Source organism: Trichechus manatus, unplaced genomic scaffold (assembly GCF_000243295.1).
Source record: "Trichechus manatus latirostris isolate Lorelei unplaced genomic scaffold, TriManLat1.0 scaffold00029, whole genome shotgun sequence".
Lineage (NCBI taxonomy): Eukaryota > Metazoa > Chordata > Mammalia > Sirenia > Trichechidae > Trichechus > Trichechus manatus.
This window is the reverse complement of record NW_004443965.1, coordinates 6,717,808-6,733,812: the sequence shown is the minus strand read 5'-3', so window position 1 is coordinate 6,733,812 and position 16,005 is coordinate 6,717,808. Positions and strand designations below refer to the sequence as shown.

Genomic DNA, 16,005 nt, shown 5'->3' with positions numbered 1-16,005 from the left:
GTTGCATAGTACTCCATTGTGTGTATGTACCATAGTTTGTTTATCCATTCATCTGTTGATGGGCATCTAGGTTGTTTCCATCGTTTTGCTATTGTGAACAGTGGGCAGCTTGGCTTTTTGTGTCCCTTGTCTCTTCAGCTTGTTTCCTGGTTTCTTAGCCTTTCGGCTTCTTGGGCCTCACGCCTACGTCTGCCCTGCTGGGACAAGTGTTCCGAAGCTCTGTAGCTCCACTGGTAAGTGCCTGGAGGCACCCCACTCCACCAGGAAGCCTCCTGCGCACAGGCACTCAGCTTTCTCGCTCCATGGGTCAGCTCCAGCGCCATCTTGCACTGGTCTCCTGGTTCTGCTGTTGTTTCTCTGCCGCTGCCATTTCTCTGCCACTGCAGGTTCTTTGCTGTTGCTGGTCCTCTGCCACTGCCGCTCCTCTATCCACTCACAGCTTCAAAACTGCTTCCACATTTTAGGTATCTGTTAAAGCAGCACCCCAGTCCTGGTACCAAATTCTGTCTTAGTCATCTAGTGCTGCTCTAAGAGAAATACCACAAGTGGATGGTTTTAACAAAGAGAAGTTTATTTCCTTACAGTAAAGTAGGCTAAAAGTCCAAATTCAGGGCATCAGCTCCCGGGGAAGGCCATCTCTCTCTGTCGGCCTTCTCTCTCTGTCAGCCTTCTCATCAGTGTTCCCTCAGACTAGCAGCTTCTCCGCGCAGGGACCCTGGGTCCAAAGGACCTGCTCTACTCCTGGTACTGCTTTCTTGGTGGTATGAGGTCCCCTTCTCTCTCTGCTCACTTCTGTCTTTTATATCTCAAGAGATTGCCTCAGGACACAATCCAATCTTGTAGATTGAGTCCGGCCTTACTAACGTAACTGCCACCCATCCTCGACACACATTTTTGCGGGGACATAATTCAATCCATGACACTGTCATATTGAATTCCATTATAATTTTAGATCATGGAATAAAACTGAGTGCCCCGAGTTTTAAGTGACCTGTTTCAGGACACCCAGCAACATGAGGCTAGTTGTCTCTGCATTGTGATTGTTATAGGAAATTTTTACCATAATATACAATAAAAATCACACAAATTTTATTGGGTTGACAACACTAGCTTATATATCAGATAAGTCACTGAGATTGAGGTTGTTGGCGGTAGAAGTTTAAATCTTGCTCATGTAAGGTTCAGTAGTATAGGGTGGTTGAGGGAACGCAGGGGTTTCTTTACCACACAGTGATTCAGGGACCCAGGCTAATGGAAGTTCTTCCACCTTCTTTTTCAAGGTTGCCTTGGACTTTAGCATCCAGCCAGCAGACAGGAGAAGAAAGAGTGGAGGCTCATCCATGGGAGGCTTTTATCAGTCAGGCCTAGGAGTAGTGCGTATCATTTCCTCTCACATTTCACAATCAGGTCCTAGCCAGTTGGCCCTACACAGGGGCTAGTAAATGTAGACCCCGGCCAGCAGCTACTCCTAGCTGTCTTCTAGCCTTTGGGTTGAAGGATGTGGTATCTGTACTCTATGTTCTCTTTCCTTACACTTCTGAAAAATAGGTCAAAGGGATATTCAGCCCATATGATGACTGTGCTCTAGTTTTGTATTAGTTTCCTACAGCTGCTGTAACAAAATACCACAAAATGGGTGGTTTATGAGGACAGAAGTAAGCTGGTAGTCTGAATTCAGGGTATTGGCAGGGCTATGTTCTCTCAAAGACTGTAGAGAAGATCCTTTCCTGTCTCCCCCGGCTTCTGGTAGCCCCAGGTGTTCCTTGGTGTGAGATGCATCTTCACATGGCTGTCTCTCCTCTGTGTGTCTCTTCACTTCTTTTATGAGGACACCACTCAAGTGGGATTAGAACCTCCCCTACTCCCGTAAGACCTCATGTTAACTGATAATCTTCAAAGACCCTATTTCTAAACAGCATCATGTTCACAGGGACCAGAGGTTAGGACTTTAACATATCTTATTTGGGGCACACAATTCAATCCATGACATTATGGTTCCTTGCCTCATTTTGAGATGTTTTAATATCTTTAGAGAAATATTAAGTAGCCAATCTGGCTGATGATTCTGTCAGTATAATCTACCATCTGTCCCAGAATAGCCTCCCTATCAGTGTTTTTTGCTGACATAAACAAAAAACCAAACCCATTGCCATTGAGTTGATTCTGACTCATATGACATACTGACTAATAATTGATAAAAGTTTCCAAGTAATATCTTATTAGAAGAATCTTTGAGATCCTGTCAAGGCTTGCAGGAGTCCTTGAGGAGGTGACTCCACTTGGATAGGATCTAAGCTCTCCATACCGAACCGCTGTTTTGCTACAGCACCTACCAGAGGCAACCTAGGCCATGTATTATGCTTGTTGCTAGATAGGTGACCAAAAGGGAGTTCTAGGAGAACAAATGAAACCCCAGGATGTTTACTGACCCTTGACAGTGAATATACCATCTTTGCCTTATCCTGGAAGAGTAATGGCATGTGTGTCACCAAACCATGGAAATCTTACTGCTGCTTGGAAGTAGTTTGGAGTATCTTGGTAACACTCTTATCTTACACTAGGTTGTGGACCCGGATTAGAGGATTCATTTTTCTGTTTGGTGAGCTATGGGAAGTTAAAAGTTAGAATTACAGGAGCAGAGGCTGCTAGCAACTTTATCCACTTCTTTCATTTACTAGCTGTGTGGCCTCTGGCTTTTCAAAGCCTCAGATTTCTCATCTGCAAGTGGTGATCCTAATAGCCTCTTCCTCATGGGGTGATCATGATGATTAAACAATTATCCACATCAAATGTTAAATCCAGGGTATAGCACAAAATTGTTGTTGTCGTTGTTAGGTGCTGTTGAATTGGTTCCGACTCATAGCAACCCTATGTACAGCAGAATGAAACACTGCCCAGTCCTGTGCCATCCTCATAATCGTTGTTATGCTTGAGCTCACTGTTGTAGCCACTGTGTCAATCCATCCTGTGGAAGGTGTTCTTCTTTTTTGCTGACCTTCTACTTTACCAAGCATGATGCCCTTCTCCAGGGACTGATCCCTCCTGTTAACATGTCCAAAGTTTGTGAGCTGAAGTCTTGCCATCCTTGCTTCTAAGGGGCATTCTAGCTGTACTTCTTCCAAGACAAATTTGTTCATTCTTTTGACAGTCCATGGTATATTCAATATTCTTCGCTAACACCATGATTCAAAGGTGTCCATTCTTCTTTGGTCTTCCTTATTCAATGTCCAGCTTTCATTGAAGCATGTGAAAGCTGGACATTGAGTAGCACAAAATAGTGCTTAATAAATGTTAGTTATCACTGATGATAATATCATCTTTTGATTTTCAAGTCAGTGAAAAGGAGGTACCTCTGTTGATGCTTAATGTTGCAAAAATGCAATATTTAAAAGTCTAGCAATGTCCTAGCATGTTTTAAGATATAACCGTGACACTTTGAAAATTGTTTTCCTTAATAGCCACTTAAATTGAGTATTCACTATGTGTAAACACATTGCCAGGTACAAAGGAATTACAAAGAGGAAGAAGAGATTAGCCTTTGCCTTTGATAATGTCATAATCATTAGCAATGGCTATGTTTTAAATATGTTGTAGATAACCTAAAGGAGTCCCTGAATGGTGCAAATGGTTAAATGCTTGACTACTAACCAAAAGATTGACAGTTCAGACCCACCCAGAGGCACCTTAGAAGTAAGGCCTGGCAAGCAGTCTACTGCCGAAAGATCACAGCCTTGAAAACCCTATGGAGGAGCAGTTCTACTCTGCACACATGAGTTGCCATCAGTCAGAACCAGCTCAGTCACAACTAACAATAACAGATAATCTAAAGTTTTTGGTATCGTTAGAGTTTTAAGCCAATTGCGCATATAGAAAAAGATAAATATGATTATCTTTCTTTTTTTTTAACAAGCTCAAATCTAAATTATCACACTTAAGAGTTGTTGTTATTTTAGCTTCCTGGCCCTTCCTACAATTGTCAATTTACTTCCCCCATCCCTCACACACATACCCTAATTACTGGGTAGTTTTGAAACATTTTTATATTGTTGTGTGAAAAACAATTTCCTCAAAAATTTTCTTAAGACAATAATTATTTGAAAACATAATTACTTGAAAACAGGTTATTTTATTGTGAAGTAGCTTGATGCTTTAACTCCCAGATGACTTAAATTAGAAACTTGGTCTAGTGTAGTGGGCTCCTAACTTGGCCAGATTTAGAACAACAACAACAAAGGCAGCATTATTATTGATTTCTTACTTCAGCAAGTTCATGGTACTCTTACTTCCATTTGTTTGAAGCAAAGCTCATGCAAACCAATTATCTCATATTCACCTTGTGCATAATAATGTGAAAAGCCAAGTACATCATCATCTCATTTTACTTGTTCTCTTTACAAAATTGTCATCCCTCCAATTTCACAGTCCTCTAGAACTTTAGAGCTGGGCAGGACCTTCTCATTGATCCTCCCCACTCCTTCCTTTACAGAAGCGAAAACTGAGGCTCAGAGAGGTTAGGGAACTTGCTTGAGGTCACACTGCTGGCAGGGGGCTAAGTCCTGAGGTAGAGAGCTCCCCCACACCATGGTTCTCTCCCCGGCTGGTAACACCCATCGTTCCTTCAACCCCCTTTTCTAAGCTATAACCAACTCCTGTTATTGTTTCCTTGAAATGTCTCTTGGTTTCCCTCTTTTTCCATTTCTTCCTGCCTAATCCAAGCCCTCATCACCTCATGTCAGGAAAAGCCTGACTTAGCGCTTTGTCTCTGGGGCACCCATCATACCAGATTAATTTTCTCTGATTACCACTATCAGCATGTCACTCCTTTTCTGTGAAGCTGCCAGGAGCTCCCTGCTTCCTGTGACAACAAATATCAATGAATGCTCCTCCTCCTCGTGTGTTGGGTCCTCCATAGCCTGGCTTCACTGTACACGCCCAGCTTCGTTTCTCCCCATGAGCCCCAGAGGCCCAGAGCCTTCTCTGTTTTCTGCACAAGTCAGCCATGTCTCTTTTATGTCTTTAGTCCTGCTCCCCAGCTTCTAGTGCTCTGCTTACCTTTCTGAATAGTCTGTTTTTCTAGAACAAGTCCAGCTCCCACCACCTTTACAGTGCTTTTCCTAATGACTCTGGGATAACCCAATGATCCCCCTTTATCCCCAAGCCTTTTTTTAAATTATACACCACCATATAGCGTTGGACATAGTGGCCTGTCTTGTACTGCTGTCTGGTTTTTCCTTGGAATTATGTTGCCTTCTCAATTATCTTTAATGTAATTGAAGACAAGGCATACTTTTCTCATATGTTCTTCGGGGGTGCCTAATCAGTGGTCAGGGGCATTGAAGGTTCAGTGGTAAAATTCTTACATTCCATGCGGATTACCCAGGCTTGATTCCTAGCCAGTGCACCTCCTGCCCAGCCACCACCTGTCACTCAGTGGAGGCTTGCGTGTTGCTATGATGCTGAACAGATTTTAGCAAAGCTTCCAGGCTAAGATGGACTAGGAAGAAAAGCCTGGCAATCGACTTCACGAAAATCAGCCAGTGAAAACCCCATGGATCACAATGGTATGATCTGTAATTGATCATGGGAATGGTGCTGGCCCGGGCAGAATTGCATTCTGTTGGGCACAGGGTAGCCATGAGCTGGGGTCGACTCAACCGCAGTTGACAACAACAAAGTGGTCAGTAAATACATCTTGCTTATTAGGGGCTCTGTGAGTTTTTAAAATATGTTATCCAGAGCTACAAGCAGTTCAGACATTTTACAGTGTTCACAGCTTGTGTCAGGAGCAGCTAATATTGCAGAACAGTGTTCTACTGTCATCCAGGTGTGGGTAAGATCAGCTGCTATTGTGTTAATGGTCCTCTGGGGGGCTGACCGTACAGTATGGTGCTCACATGAAGAGTTTACGACTTGTTTTTGGATTAGCGGCTGGGAGGCAGAGAATTGTGGACCTCCCCAACTGACAGCCTGCACACCAGACTCTTGGAGCTTACGGCAGGTAATAGTTACTCAAGAATGGATAGGGCTACCATTATCCTCATCACTCTGGCAGATTCTCAGCACACCAGTGTGAAATGTGAGCTGGCCTGGTTGCCTTCCCACTGTGAGTCCTTGAGCCAGTAATGACTGTGGTGCCTGCCCTATTTTCTAGAATACTCGCACAGTGTCCTAAGATCTAATCTGATCTTTTTCTAAAATATTTTTTCAGAACCTAGCAAGTACTGTATCTTCTGCAAAAGGTAAGCAGTTCCTGGTATTGAAAAAAAGGAGTGTATGTTACTTACAGAAGACGGTACTTGCTTTCTGAATTTTTGATGCCCCTCAACCTTCCCTGACTGGCATTTCTGGACCGAGGCAGTGCCTTGGACTGTACTCTCCCCCAAGGCACAGCTCCTACGAGGATTTTGCTTGCTAGGGGTTCATAAACGTGGATTTTTTTTTTCGTTTAATGTCAGCAGGACTAATTCCACCCATACATAATGGTTTGGCCTTTTTCCTCTTTGGCATAAAAGAGTATTGGCAGAGACTCAGATAAGGGTGAAGCTGACAGGCTCTGGGGTGGGAGTGAGTTCAGTGCCTCTGTGTTTGTATTCATCCCCATTGTTCATATCCTGACTCCTAGTCCCGAAGTCTTCTCTTCCCACCTGTGACACCTGAAGATATTTCTGACGCTACTGTCTTTGTTGACATCTCCAACACATACAGTGAAACGCTGCCTCATTTCGTTGATGTTTTCAGAAAGTTACACAACTGGAGTCATTTTTTGTTTGTTTAAATCCTTTTAGGTGGATGGAAGTCTGCTTAGTTGAAGAATTGCCACCGACCACTGAACTGGAAGAAGGTCTGAGGAATGGAGTTTACCTTGCAAAGTTAGCCAAGTTCTTTGCCCCTAAAATGGTATCAGAGAAAAAGATCTATGATGTGGAACAAACACGTTATAAGGTAACTGACATCTAATTGGTTTTGGCTTCTAGCTAAACGTGAAAGTCTGATATTTCCTTTCCTTTCCCTCCTTTTAGTGTTTCTAGTAGAATTTTGGTGGGGAGGGGTGGGATGGAGGGAGGATGTCCTGGGTCTTTGGAGCCTGCGAGTAATCATTCCTGAGGCTGCAGCAGTTTTAAAGGCAAAGGGTTACTATTTCTCGGCTGAGGCTGAGATAACTGTGATTGGTTGGGCTTCCCTGCACACCCTGCGATTCCCATTATTCCTTCATGGAAGTCATTTGTGATTTCTTATTAGTGCCAGTAAATGTAGAAGTGGGGGCTCTCTTTACCTCTCCTATTTTTACCACCAACACAGTTTATTATTCCCTATGCTCTCATCAAGGAATAAAGTACCTAGCTGGGGCTCGAACTTGTAGTCCCAAAGGGTTAGGGCCAGTGTAATAAAACCAGTAATAATATAGAAGAGTGAGGTAGGAATTCCTTTGCATTTGGTGTTTAAAACAAAAATAAGACTTACTTCTTTGTATGCAACTTGTTTCAAGAATTGTTTCCTGGCTAATTTGGAAAAGACCAGAAAAGAAGAGACTTTCAAAGCCCTTTTAGACAAAAAAAAAAAAAAAAAAAACCACCACGTTTAGATTTGAAAGGAACATGGGGGCCAGGACAAAGAGCAAGACAAAACTAAATTACGTTAATTTTAAAAATCCTGATCTTTTAAAGGTGCAGATTGAAGTATTCACAGATAAAATGACACAGTGTCTAGGATTTGCTTCAAAATAATGGGGAGGGGGGAGAGTTGGATAGATGATACAAGACTGGCCGTGAGTTCATAATTGCTAAGGTTGTGTGATGGGTACATAGGAGTTCATTATCCTACTCTGCCTACTTTTTTATGTTTGAAATTTTTCCACTAAAGAATGAAGGAGGAAAAAGTAAACACCAACCAAAAAGACCCCCTCTGTTAGATTTGTCTTCAAAAGGGAATTTTAAAATGTGTGGCATTCCATCCTGGAATATGCAATTTCTCACCAGCTAAGAGCCAAGGTTTCTAAAGCTTCTTCGAAACTTGATTCCTTATTTTCTTAATGTATTGTGTTTAGTTCTTTATGTGAACATTTTTTATCTGCAGATTTTCAAGTATCATTAAATGTTATTTCTCTTACAATTGCAGGGACAGCATTGAGTGTAGTTGAAAGTAGAATGATTTCTCATTTATTGCGTGATTCTTACTACTCTTCAGTTGCTCTTTAGACAAAATTTATTATAAAAATATATATATATATACTTAATTCTGATAAAATGTTTGAGTAATCATCTAGGAATAGACAAAATCAGTTGACAAATCTCTCTCGAGTCTGTTTTTATATAGTCTGTTCATAAAGGGAACCAAGCAAATATTTCTGCCTTACATGATGTTATGAGTAACAGTGTTGCATTTGTTAAAGTCATCTGGAGTTTAGTAAGTCATGTGTTTCACCCCAGAGTTCCAGCTTATTATAGCCTTTCACAAGACCATGACTTAGCCAGCCAAATCAAAGTTGCTTTTTTGAGAAATATTTAAAAATTCAGGAAAGCACAGAAAAATCATTTGTATCCCCAGTTCTCAAAAGAAATTAACATTTTTCCACATTTTAGACTATGATGTTTTCTTTTTTCATTGCTTTTCTTTGGAGCCCTGGTGGTGCAGTGGTTAAGAGTTTGGCTCCTAACTAAAAAGTTGGCAGTTTGAATCCACCAGCCACTCCTTGGAAACCCTATAGGGTAGTTCTACTCTGTACTATAGGGTCACTATGAGTCGGAATCAACTCAATGGCAACGGGTTTGGTTTTTGTTTTTTTTTTTCTTTCCTATGGATAGGAGCCCTAGTGGTGCAGTGGTTAAATGCTTGCCTGCTAACCAGTAGGTCAGCAGTTCAAACCTACCAGCCGCTCCATGGGAGAAAGATACTGAAGTCTGCTTCTCTAAAGATTTACAGCCTTGGAAACTCTACAGGGCAGTTCTACTCTGTATAGGATAGCTATGAGTCAGAATCCACTTGACAGCAGTGGGTTTAGTTTTTGGGGGAGGCTTTGAAATAGCTCGGGTAGTTCAGTGGTTAAGGCGTTCAGCTGCTAACCAGAAGTCTGATGCTTTGAACCCCCTGGTTGCTCCCTGAGAGAAAGATGTAGCAGTCTGCGTCTGTAAAGATTACACCTTGGAAACCTTAAGAATCAGTCCTGGCCTGTCCTGTAGGGTTGCTATGTGTCAAAATCTACTCAACTGCAGTGGGGTTTTTGGTTTTTGGTTCTGTGGATATTATCAAGACCTAGGTCTATTAGTACTAACACCCACCTAGATTTGACAGTAGAGTTAGCTTAAGTGTAGTTTGATTGTGCTCCAGCCTGCCCTGAAAGGGGATTATTTATACTTTATTTGGCTTTGTGGATAGTAATAATCAGGCTGGAAAGAGAGACTCTCCTTGGAGTTGTGAGCCTTGGGGCAGAGTTTGATTAGCTGCGCAGGCTAATTCTTTTCTCCTCCTGACACGTCATATGCTTTGAATGTAGGTATCTCCTTCTGGTTTAGGTGTGGACCCCCTCATGGCAATTTAAACAAGTACTTTTTCCTCTTGCCGTCAGAGATCCCACCATTTAAATGATGCTACTTTTGGGGAGGAGACCCTTGATGGCGCAAATGGTTAATGTGCTTGACTGCTACCTGAAAGGTTGGCAGTTCAAGTCCACCCACAGGCACCTCCGAAAAAGGCCCTGGTGATCTGCTTCTGAAAAATCAGCCACTGAAAACTATCAAGCACAATTCTGTGACACACATGAGGTCACCATGAGTCAGAGTCAAGTCCACAACAACTGGTTTTTTGGTCACTGTTTGGGAAGGGGACAGGGAAAATCATATTTTCAATATTTTGTTACGAAATAATATATCTGTCGGGCCTAGGCAACGAATGACATCCCTGAGAGAAACAGATGATGAGAGAGGAAACTGTTCTGTTGGGCTGCCCCCTGGCCCATCGGGCCCCTGGTAAGCTGGGTGAACAGAAGAAGCAGAACTAGGAGAGGGGAGGGAGGAAGGGAAGTAGCAGAAGGAGGGGGTGAATGCCGGCTGTGGCGTAGGAGCCCCTCAATGCTGCTGAGTTAAAAGAGAAAACACAGGACAAATGGGAACTACCCCTTCATTAATTCACTAGAGAAAAAAGATTTTTGTTTTTTCTTCCATTAAATCCCTGAAAGTACCCATGCCTTGATGGAAATTTTTAGTGATTTGCCAGGTGATCATAACATTTTATTTTAAAGCCGTTTCGTTTCTCGTACAAAAACGAAAGGAGACAAATATCAATGAATGGGAGACTTAACTTCCTGTTCTTGGTCCTTTCCAAAGAGTGCTAAATCATGGGCTGGGGCAAAGATGTTGAGACACAAGGGAGCACTTACTAGCCCAGGCCCAGCTTCTCATGTGCCATCTGGAAACCATGAATTCAGTCAACTCTGGCTCTCGCCACAGGGTCTGCCTAGACTGCGACCATAAAATATGACCCGCCTGTTAGACAGACTGTCCCCACGGCAGAGCTATGCTCCAGAGCCCTAATAGCCTCAGTCTTGCCACTGACGGCTTTGACAACCATCAGTTAAGTAGGTGGGGGCTTTCATGCTGTCTTATCCACTTGATTGGCCAGCTTCTTTACAACCCTGGTAAATTTAGGGTTAGAGAGATGTCCTCGGTATTAGAGGTAAACCTCCCAATTGTGAGTATTCCTTCAGGTCTGAGTTATGTGCTCATGCCCATCTTAGATACACTATATCATTTTATAGAGATCATCTTGTCATGAAGGCAGGTACTGGGTGTGCTTTTTGTTGCCCACTGTCAGTGAATGGTACAGGGTCTGGCCCATAGTAGGTGCTTGGTAAATAGCTGCTGGGTGAGGAATGAATGGCAGTTGTTTCAAGTAAGCCAAAGGACCCCATTTCTTTCCTTATGTTCTTGCTCTATTCAGTACTTATCCAGAGTGCTTAGAGTCTGACAGTGTGGTCAGAAGTGTGATGCTCAAACCTCCTGCAGAACTGCCTGGTGGGATGCATATAAAAAATGTGGACTGCTGGACCCCACCCCAGATTACTGAGTCAGAATCTCTTGGCATAGGATCCCGAAAGCAGCACCCTTAATAAGCACCCACAGGTTTTTTTTTCCCTTGTGTAGCACTAAGGTTTGAGAACCATTGTGCCAATTAAACCTGTTGCTGTTGAGTCCATTCTAACTCATGATGATTCCACACGTGTCGGAATAGAACTGCGCTTCATAGGGTTTTCAATGGATGATTTTTCAGAATGAGATTGCTAGGCCTTTCTCCTGGGGCATCTCTGGGTGGACTTGAACCGCCAACCTTTTGCTCAGCAGCTGAGTGTGTTAACCGTTTGCACCACCCAGGGACTTCATAGGAGTTGTAGGAAAAGAAGATAAAATTGTACTATGATAGAAATACATATAGGGTAAAATTCATTCATCCACATATGACTACTTATCAATGCCTACCATGTGCTAGGCACTATTCTAGACACTAAAGGCAATCTGTATGCTGAGCAGATAATCCGAGAAGCTGGACTATATGAAGAAGAACATGGCATCAGGATTGGAGGAAGACTTATTAACAACCTGCAATATGCAGATGACACAACCTTGCTTGCTGAAAGTGAAGAGGACTTCAAGTACTTACTGATGAAGATCAAAGACCACAGCCTTCAGTATGGATTACACTTCAACATAAAGAAAACAGAAATCCCCACAACAAGACCAGTAAGCAACATCATGATAAACAAAGAAAATATTGAAGTTGTCCAGGATTACTTGGATCCACAATCAACGTCCATGGAAGCAGCAGTCAAGAAATCAAATGATGCATTGCATTGGGCAAATCTGCTGCAAAAGACCTCTTTAAAGTGTTAAAAAGCAAAGATGTCACCTCGAAGAATAAGATGGCCTGACCCAAGCCATGGTGTTTTTATCGCCTCATAGGCATGTGAAAGCTGGACAATGAATAAAGAAGACCGAAGAAGAATTGATGCCTTTGAATTATGGTGTTGGTGAAGAATATTGAATATACCACGGACTGCCAGAAGAACGAACAAATCTGTCTTGGAAGAAATACAGCCAGAATGCTTGTCTTAGTCATCTAGTGCTGCCACAACAGAAATACCACAAGTGGATGGCTTTAGCAAAGAGTAATTTATTTCTTCACAGTAAAGCAGGCTAAAAGTCCAAATTCAGGGCATCAGCTCCAGGGGAAGGCTTTCTCTCTCTTTCGGCCTTCTTCTCATCAGTGTTCCCCCGGCCTAGGAGCTTCTCCGCGCAGGGACCCCAGGTTCAAAGGATGCACTCTGCTCCTGGAGCTGCTTTCTTGGTGGTATGAGGTCCCCCTGTCTCTCTGCTCACTTCTCTCTTTTATATTTCAAGAGATTGCCTCAGGACACAATCCCATCTTGTAGACTGAGTCTTGTGTTACTAACACAACTGCCACCCATCCTCCCTCGTTAACATCATAGAGGCGGGATTTACAACATATGGGAAAATCACACAGTACCAGGAATCATGGCCCAGCCAAAGTGATATACACATTTTTGGGGGGACATAATCCATGACAATGCTCGTTAGAAATAAGGAGCGCAAGACTTCGTCTCACATACTTTGGACATGTTATCAAGTGTCATAGATTGAATTATGTCCCCCCAAAAATGTGTGTATCGATTTGGCTGGGCCATGATTCCTAGTATTGTGTGGTTGTCTTCCATTTTGTGGTTATAATTTTATGTTAAAGAGGATTAGGGTGGTATTGTAACACCCTTACTAAGGTCACATCCCTGATCCAATGTACAGGAAGTTTCCCTGGGGTATGGCCTGTACCACCTTTTATCTTAAAAGAGATAAAAGGAAAGGGAAGCAAGCAGAGAGTTGGGGACCTCACACCACGAACAAACCAGCACTGGGAGCACAGCATGTCCGTTAGACCCGGGGTTCCTGCTTGGAGAAGCTCCTAGTCCAGGGGAAGATTGATGACAAGAACCTTCCTCCAGAGCCAACAGAGAAAGCCTTCCCCTGGAGCTGATGTCCTGAATTTGGACTTCTAGCCTACTAGACTGTGAGGAAATAAACTTCTGTTTGTTAAAGCTATCCACTTGTGGCATTTCTGTTATAGTAGCACTAGATGACTAAGACAAGGAGGGACCAGACCCTGGAGAAGAACACTGTGCTTGGTAAAGTAGAGGGTCATCAAAAATGTGGAAGACCCTCAACAAGATAGATTGACACAGTGGCTGCAACAATGGGCTCAAGCATAACAACGATTGTGAGAATGGCGCAGGATCGGGCAGTGTTTCGTTCTGTTGTACATAGGGTTGCTATGAGTCGGACTTGACTCGATGGCACCTAGTAACAGTAAAGGCAGAGTAGTGAGCGAAACAGACATGGTCCTTGGCTAGCAGACACATGAAGAAATGCTCACAGTCTTTAGCTATTAGAGAAATGCAAATCAAAACCACATGAGATACACCTCAGCTTGACAATACTGGCACTTATCAAAAAAACAGATAATAATGTCGGAGAGGTTGCAGGAAGGTTGGAACCATTATGCACTGCTGGTGGTAATGTCAAATGGTACAACCACTATGGAAAATGATATGGCACCTCCTTAAAAAGCTAGAAATAGAAATACCATACTATCTAGCAATCCCACTCCTAGGAATATATCCTAGAGAAATAGGAGCCGTCACACGAATAGACATATGCACACACATGTTCATTGGCAGCATTGTTCAGAATAGCAAAAAGATGAAAACAGCCTAAGTACCCATCAGCACATGAATGGATAAACAAATTATGGTAATACACACAATGGAATACTACCGAACAATAACGAACATTGATGAACTCATGAAACATCTCACAACGTGGATGAATCTGGAGGGCATTGTGCTGAGTGAAATAAGCCAATCACAAAAGGACAAATATTGTATGAGACCACTATTATAAAAACTCAAGGAAAGGTTTACACACAGAAAAAAAATTCTTTGATGGTTACAAGGGTGGGGAGGGATGGAGAGGGCAAGTCATTAACTATATAGTAGACAAGGGTTAACTTTGGGGAAGGGAAAGACTACAAACAATATAGGGGAAGTCAGTACAACTTGACGAAGTCAAAGTCATAGAAGTTTCTTAGACACATTCGGACACCTTGAGGGACTGAGTTACTGAGGGGCTGGGGGCTGGGAATCATAGTGTTGGGATACGTCCAGGTCAATTGGCATAACATAGTTCATAAAGAAAATGTTCTACATTCTACTTTGGTGAGTAGTGTTTGAGGTCTTAAAAGCTTGCGAGCGACCATCTAAGATACATCTATTGGTCCCATCCCATTCGGAGCAAAGGAAAATGAAAAAAACCAAAGACACAAAGCAAGTACTATCCCAGAGGACTAAAGGACCACATGAACCATAGCCTACGCCAGCCAGAGCTCAGAAGAACTCGATGGTGCCTGGCTACCACCACCGACCACTCTGATAGGGATCACAATAAAGAGTTCCGGAAAGAGCAGGAGAAAAATGTAGAACAAAATTCAAATTCACAGAAAAAGACCAGACTTACTGGTCTGACAGAGACTGGGAGACTGGAGGAATCTCCTCAACTCTGGCCCCTGGACACCCTGCTAACTCAGAACTGAAGCCACTCCTGAAGCCTATTTTTCGGACAAAGAATAGACAGGCCTATAAAGCAAACAATAACACATGTGAGGAACTTGTTTCTTAATTCAAATATATGAGACCAAATGGGCAACTCCTGGCCAAAAACAAGATGAGAAAGCAGGAGGGGTGAATGGACACAGGGAACCTGGGGTGGAAAGAGGGAGAGTGCCGTCACATTGCAGGGATTGCAACTGATGTCACAAAACAATATGTATATAAATTTTTGAATGAGAAACTCATTTGAGCTATAAATTTTACCTAAAGCACAATAAAATTAAAAAAAAAAAACCAGACATGGTCCTATTTCATGGAGCTTATAGTTGGAGAGACAGAGTGTAAGGAAATATATCATTATGAATTGTGATAAGTATACGAGGGAAGAAAAGGTAATGTTATGACAGACAGTGGTAGGTAGTACGTGAGTTTCTTTGAGGAGATGGCATTTACTCTGAGGCTGAAAGAATGAGAAGGTCACTCACATGTAGAGTCGGGTGTGGGAGGAGGGGAGAGCAGTCCAGAAACAGGGAACGCATTTGTGATAGACTCAAGGAAGAAAAGAGCTTGGCCAAATTGAGTGGCTGAAAGGCTGCAGGTGAGGGGCGGTGGTGAGGCATGAGGGAAGCAGAGATGAGATCTCACAGCCATACAGGTCCACTGAGGATCTGTGACTTCATCCTAAGGGCAGTAGGAAGCCATTGGAAACTTCAAACAGACACATCCTGATACAATATGGTGCAATTTAGGCCTGAAAAAGATCATTCTGCTGCTCTGTAGAGAATTCATTGAAGGGAGGATGAGAGTGGAGGCAACAAGTCCAACGAGAGGACAGTTCAGTCGAGGACAGGTGATAGTGGCTTGCATTATAATGGTGGTCTGTAGAGACAATGGGAGCAAAAAATGAGGAGTGAATCTTGGAAAGGGATTGGAAGTGGGGGGAGGGAACTGAAGAAGAGTGAGCTGAGTGGACAGTGGGAGACCACCAAGGAGAGAACAGTCAGTTCTTTTTTTTTTTTAATTTATTTAGCTTTTATTTATTTTTTTCAACTCTTTTTGTTTATTGTTGTAGTTTAAATGAAGTTTACATTTCACGTTAGTCTCCCATACAAAAATTTATACATATGTTGTTCTGTGATCCTAATTGCTCTCCCCATACTGTGACAGCACACTCCTTCTTTCCATCCCTGATTCCTCATGTACATTCAACCAGCTCCTAACCCTCTCTGCCTTCCCATCTCACCTCCAGACGGAAGCTGCCTGTTTAGTCTCTTGTATCTACTTGAGCTAAGAGGCACACTCCTCACAAGTATCACTTTGTGTCCCACAGTCCAGTCCAATCC

At 42.8% G+C, this 16,005-nt stretch overlaps 1 protein-coding gene across 10 annotated transcripts in view; it reads left to right on the top strand.

Moving 5' to 3' along the window:
• IQGAP2 (IQ motif containing GTPase activating protein 2) overlaps positions 1–16,005 on the top strand; it is a 333,035-nt gene that overhangs the window by 160,649 nt on the left and 156,381 nt on the right. For all 10 annotated transcript variants that reach the window (XR_002823745.1, XM_023729491.1, XM_023729494.1 and 7 more), the window contains one exon: positions 6,786–6,942. Coding sequence is in view for 9 of the 10 variants with exons in the window: in XM_023729491.1 (XP_023585259.1) it covers positions 6,786–6,942 (157 nt within the window). In the remaining variant the exon portion in view is untranslated. The remainder of the gene's footprint in view (positions 1–6,785; positions 6,943–16,005) is intronic.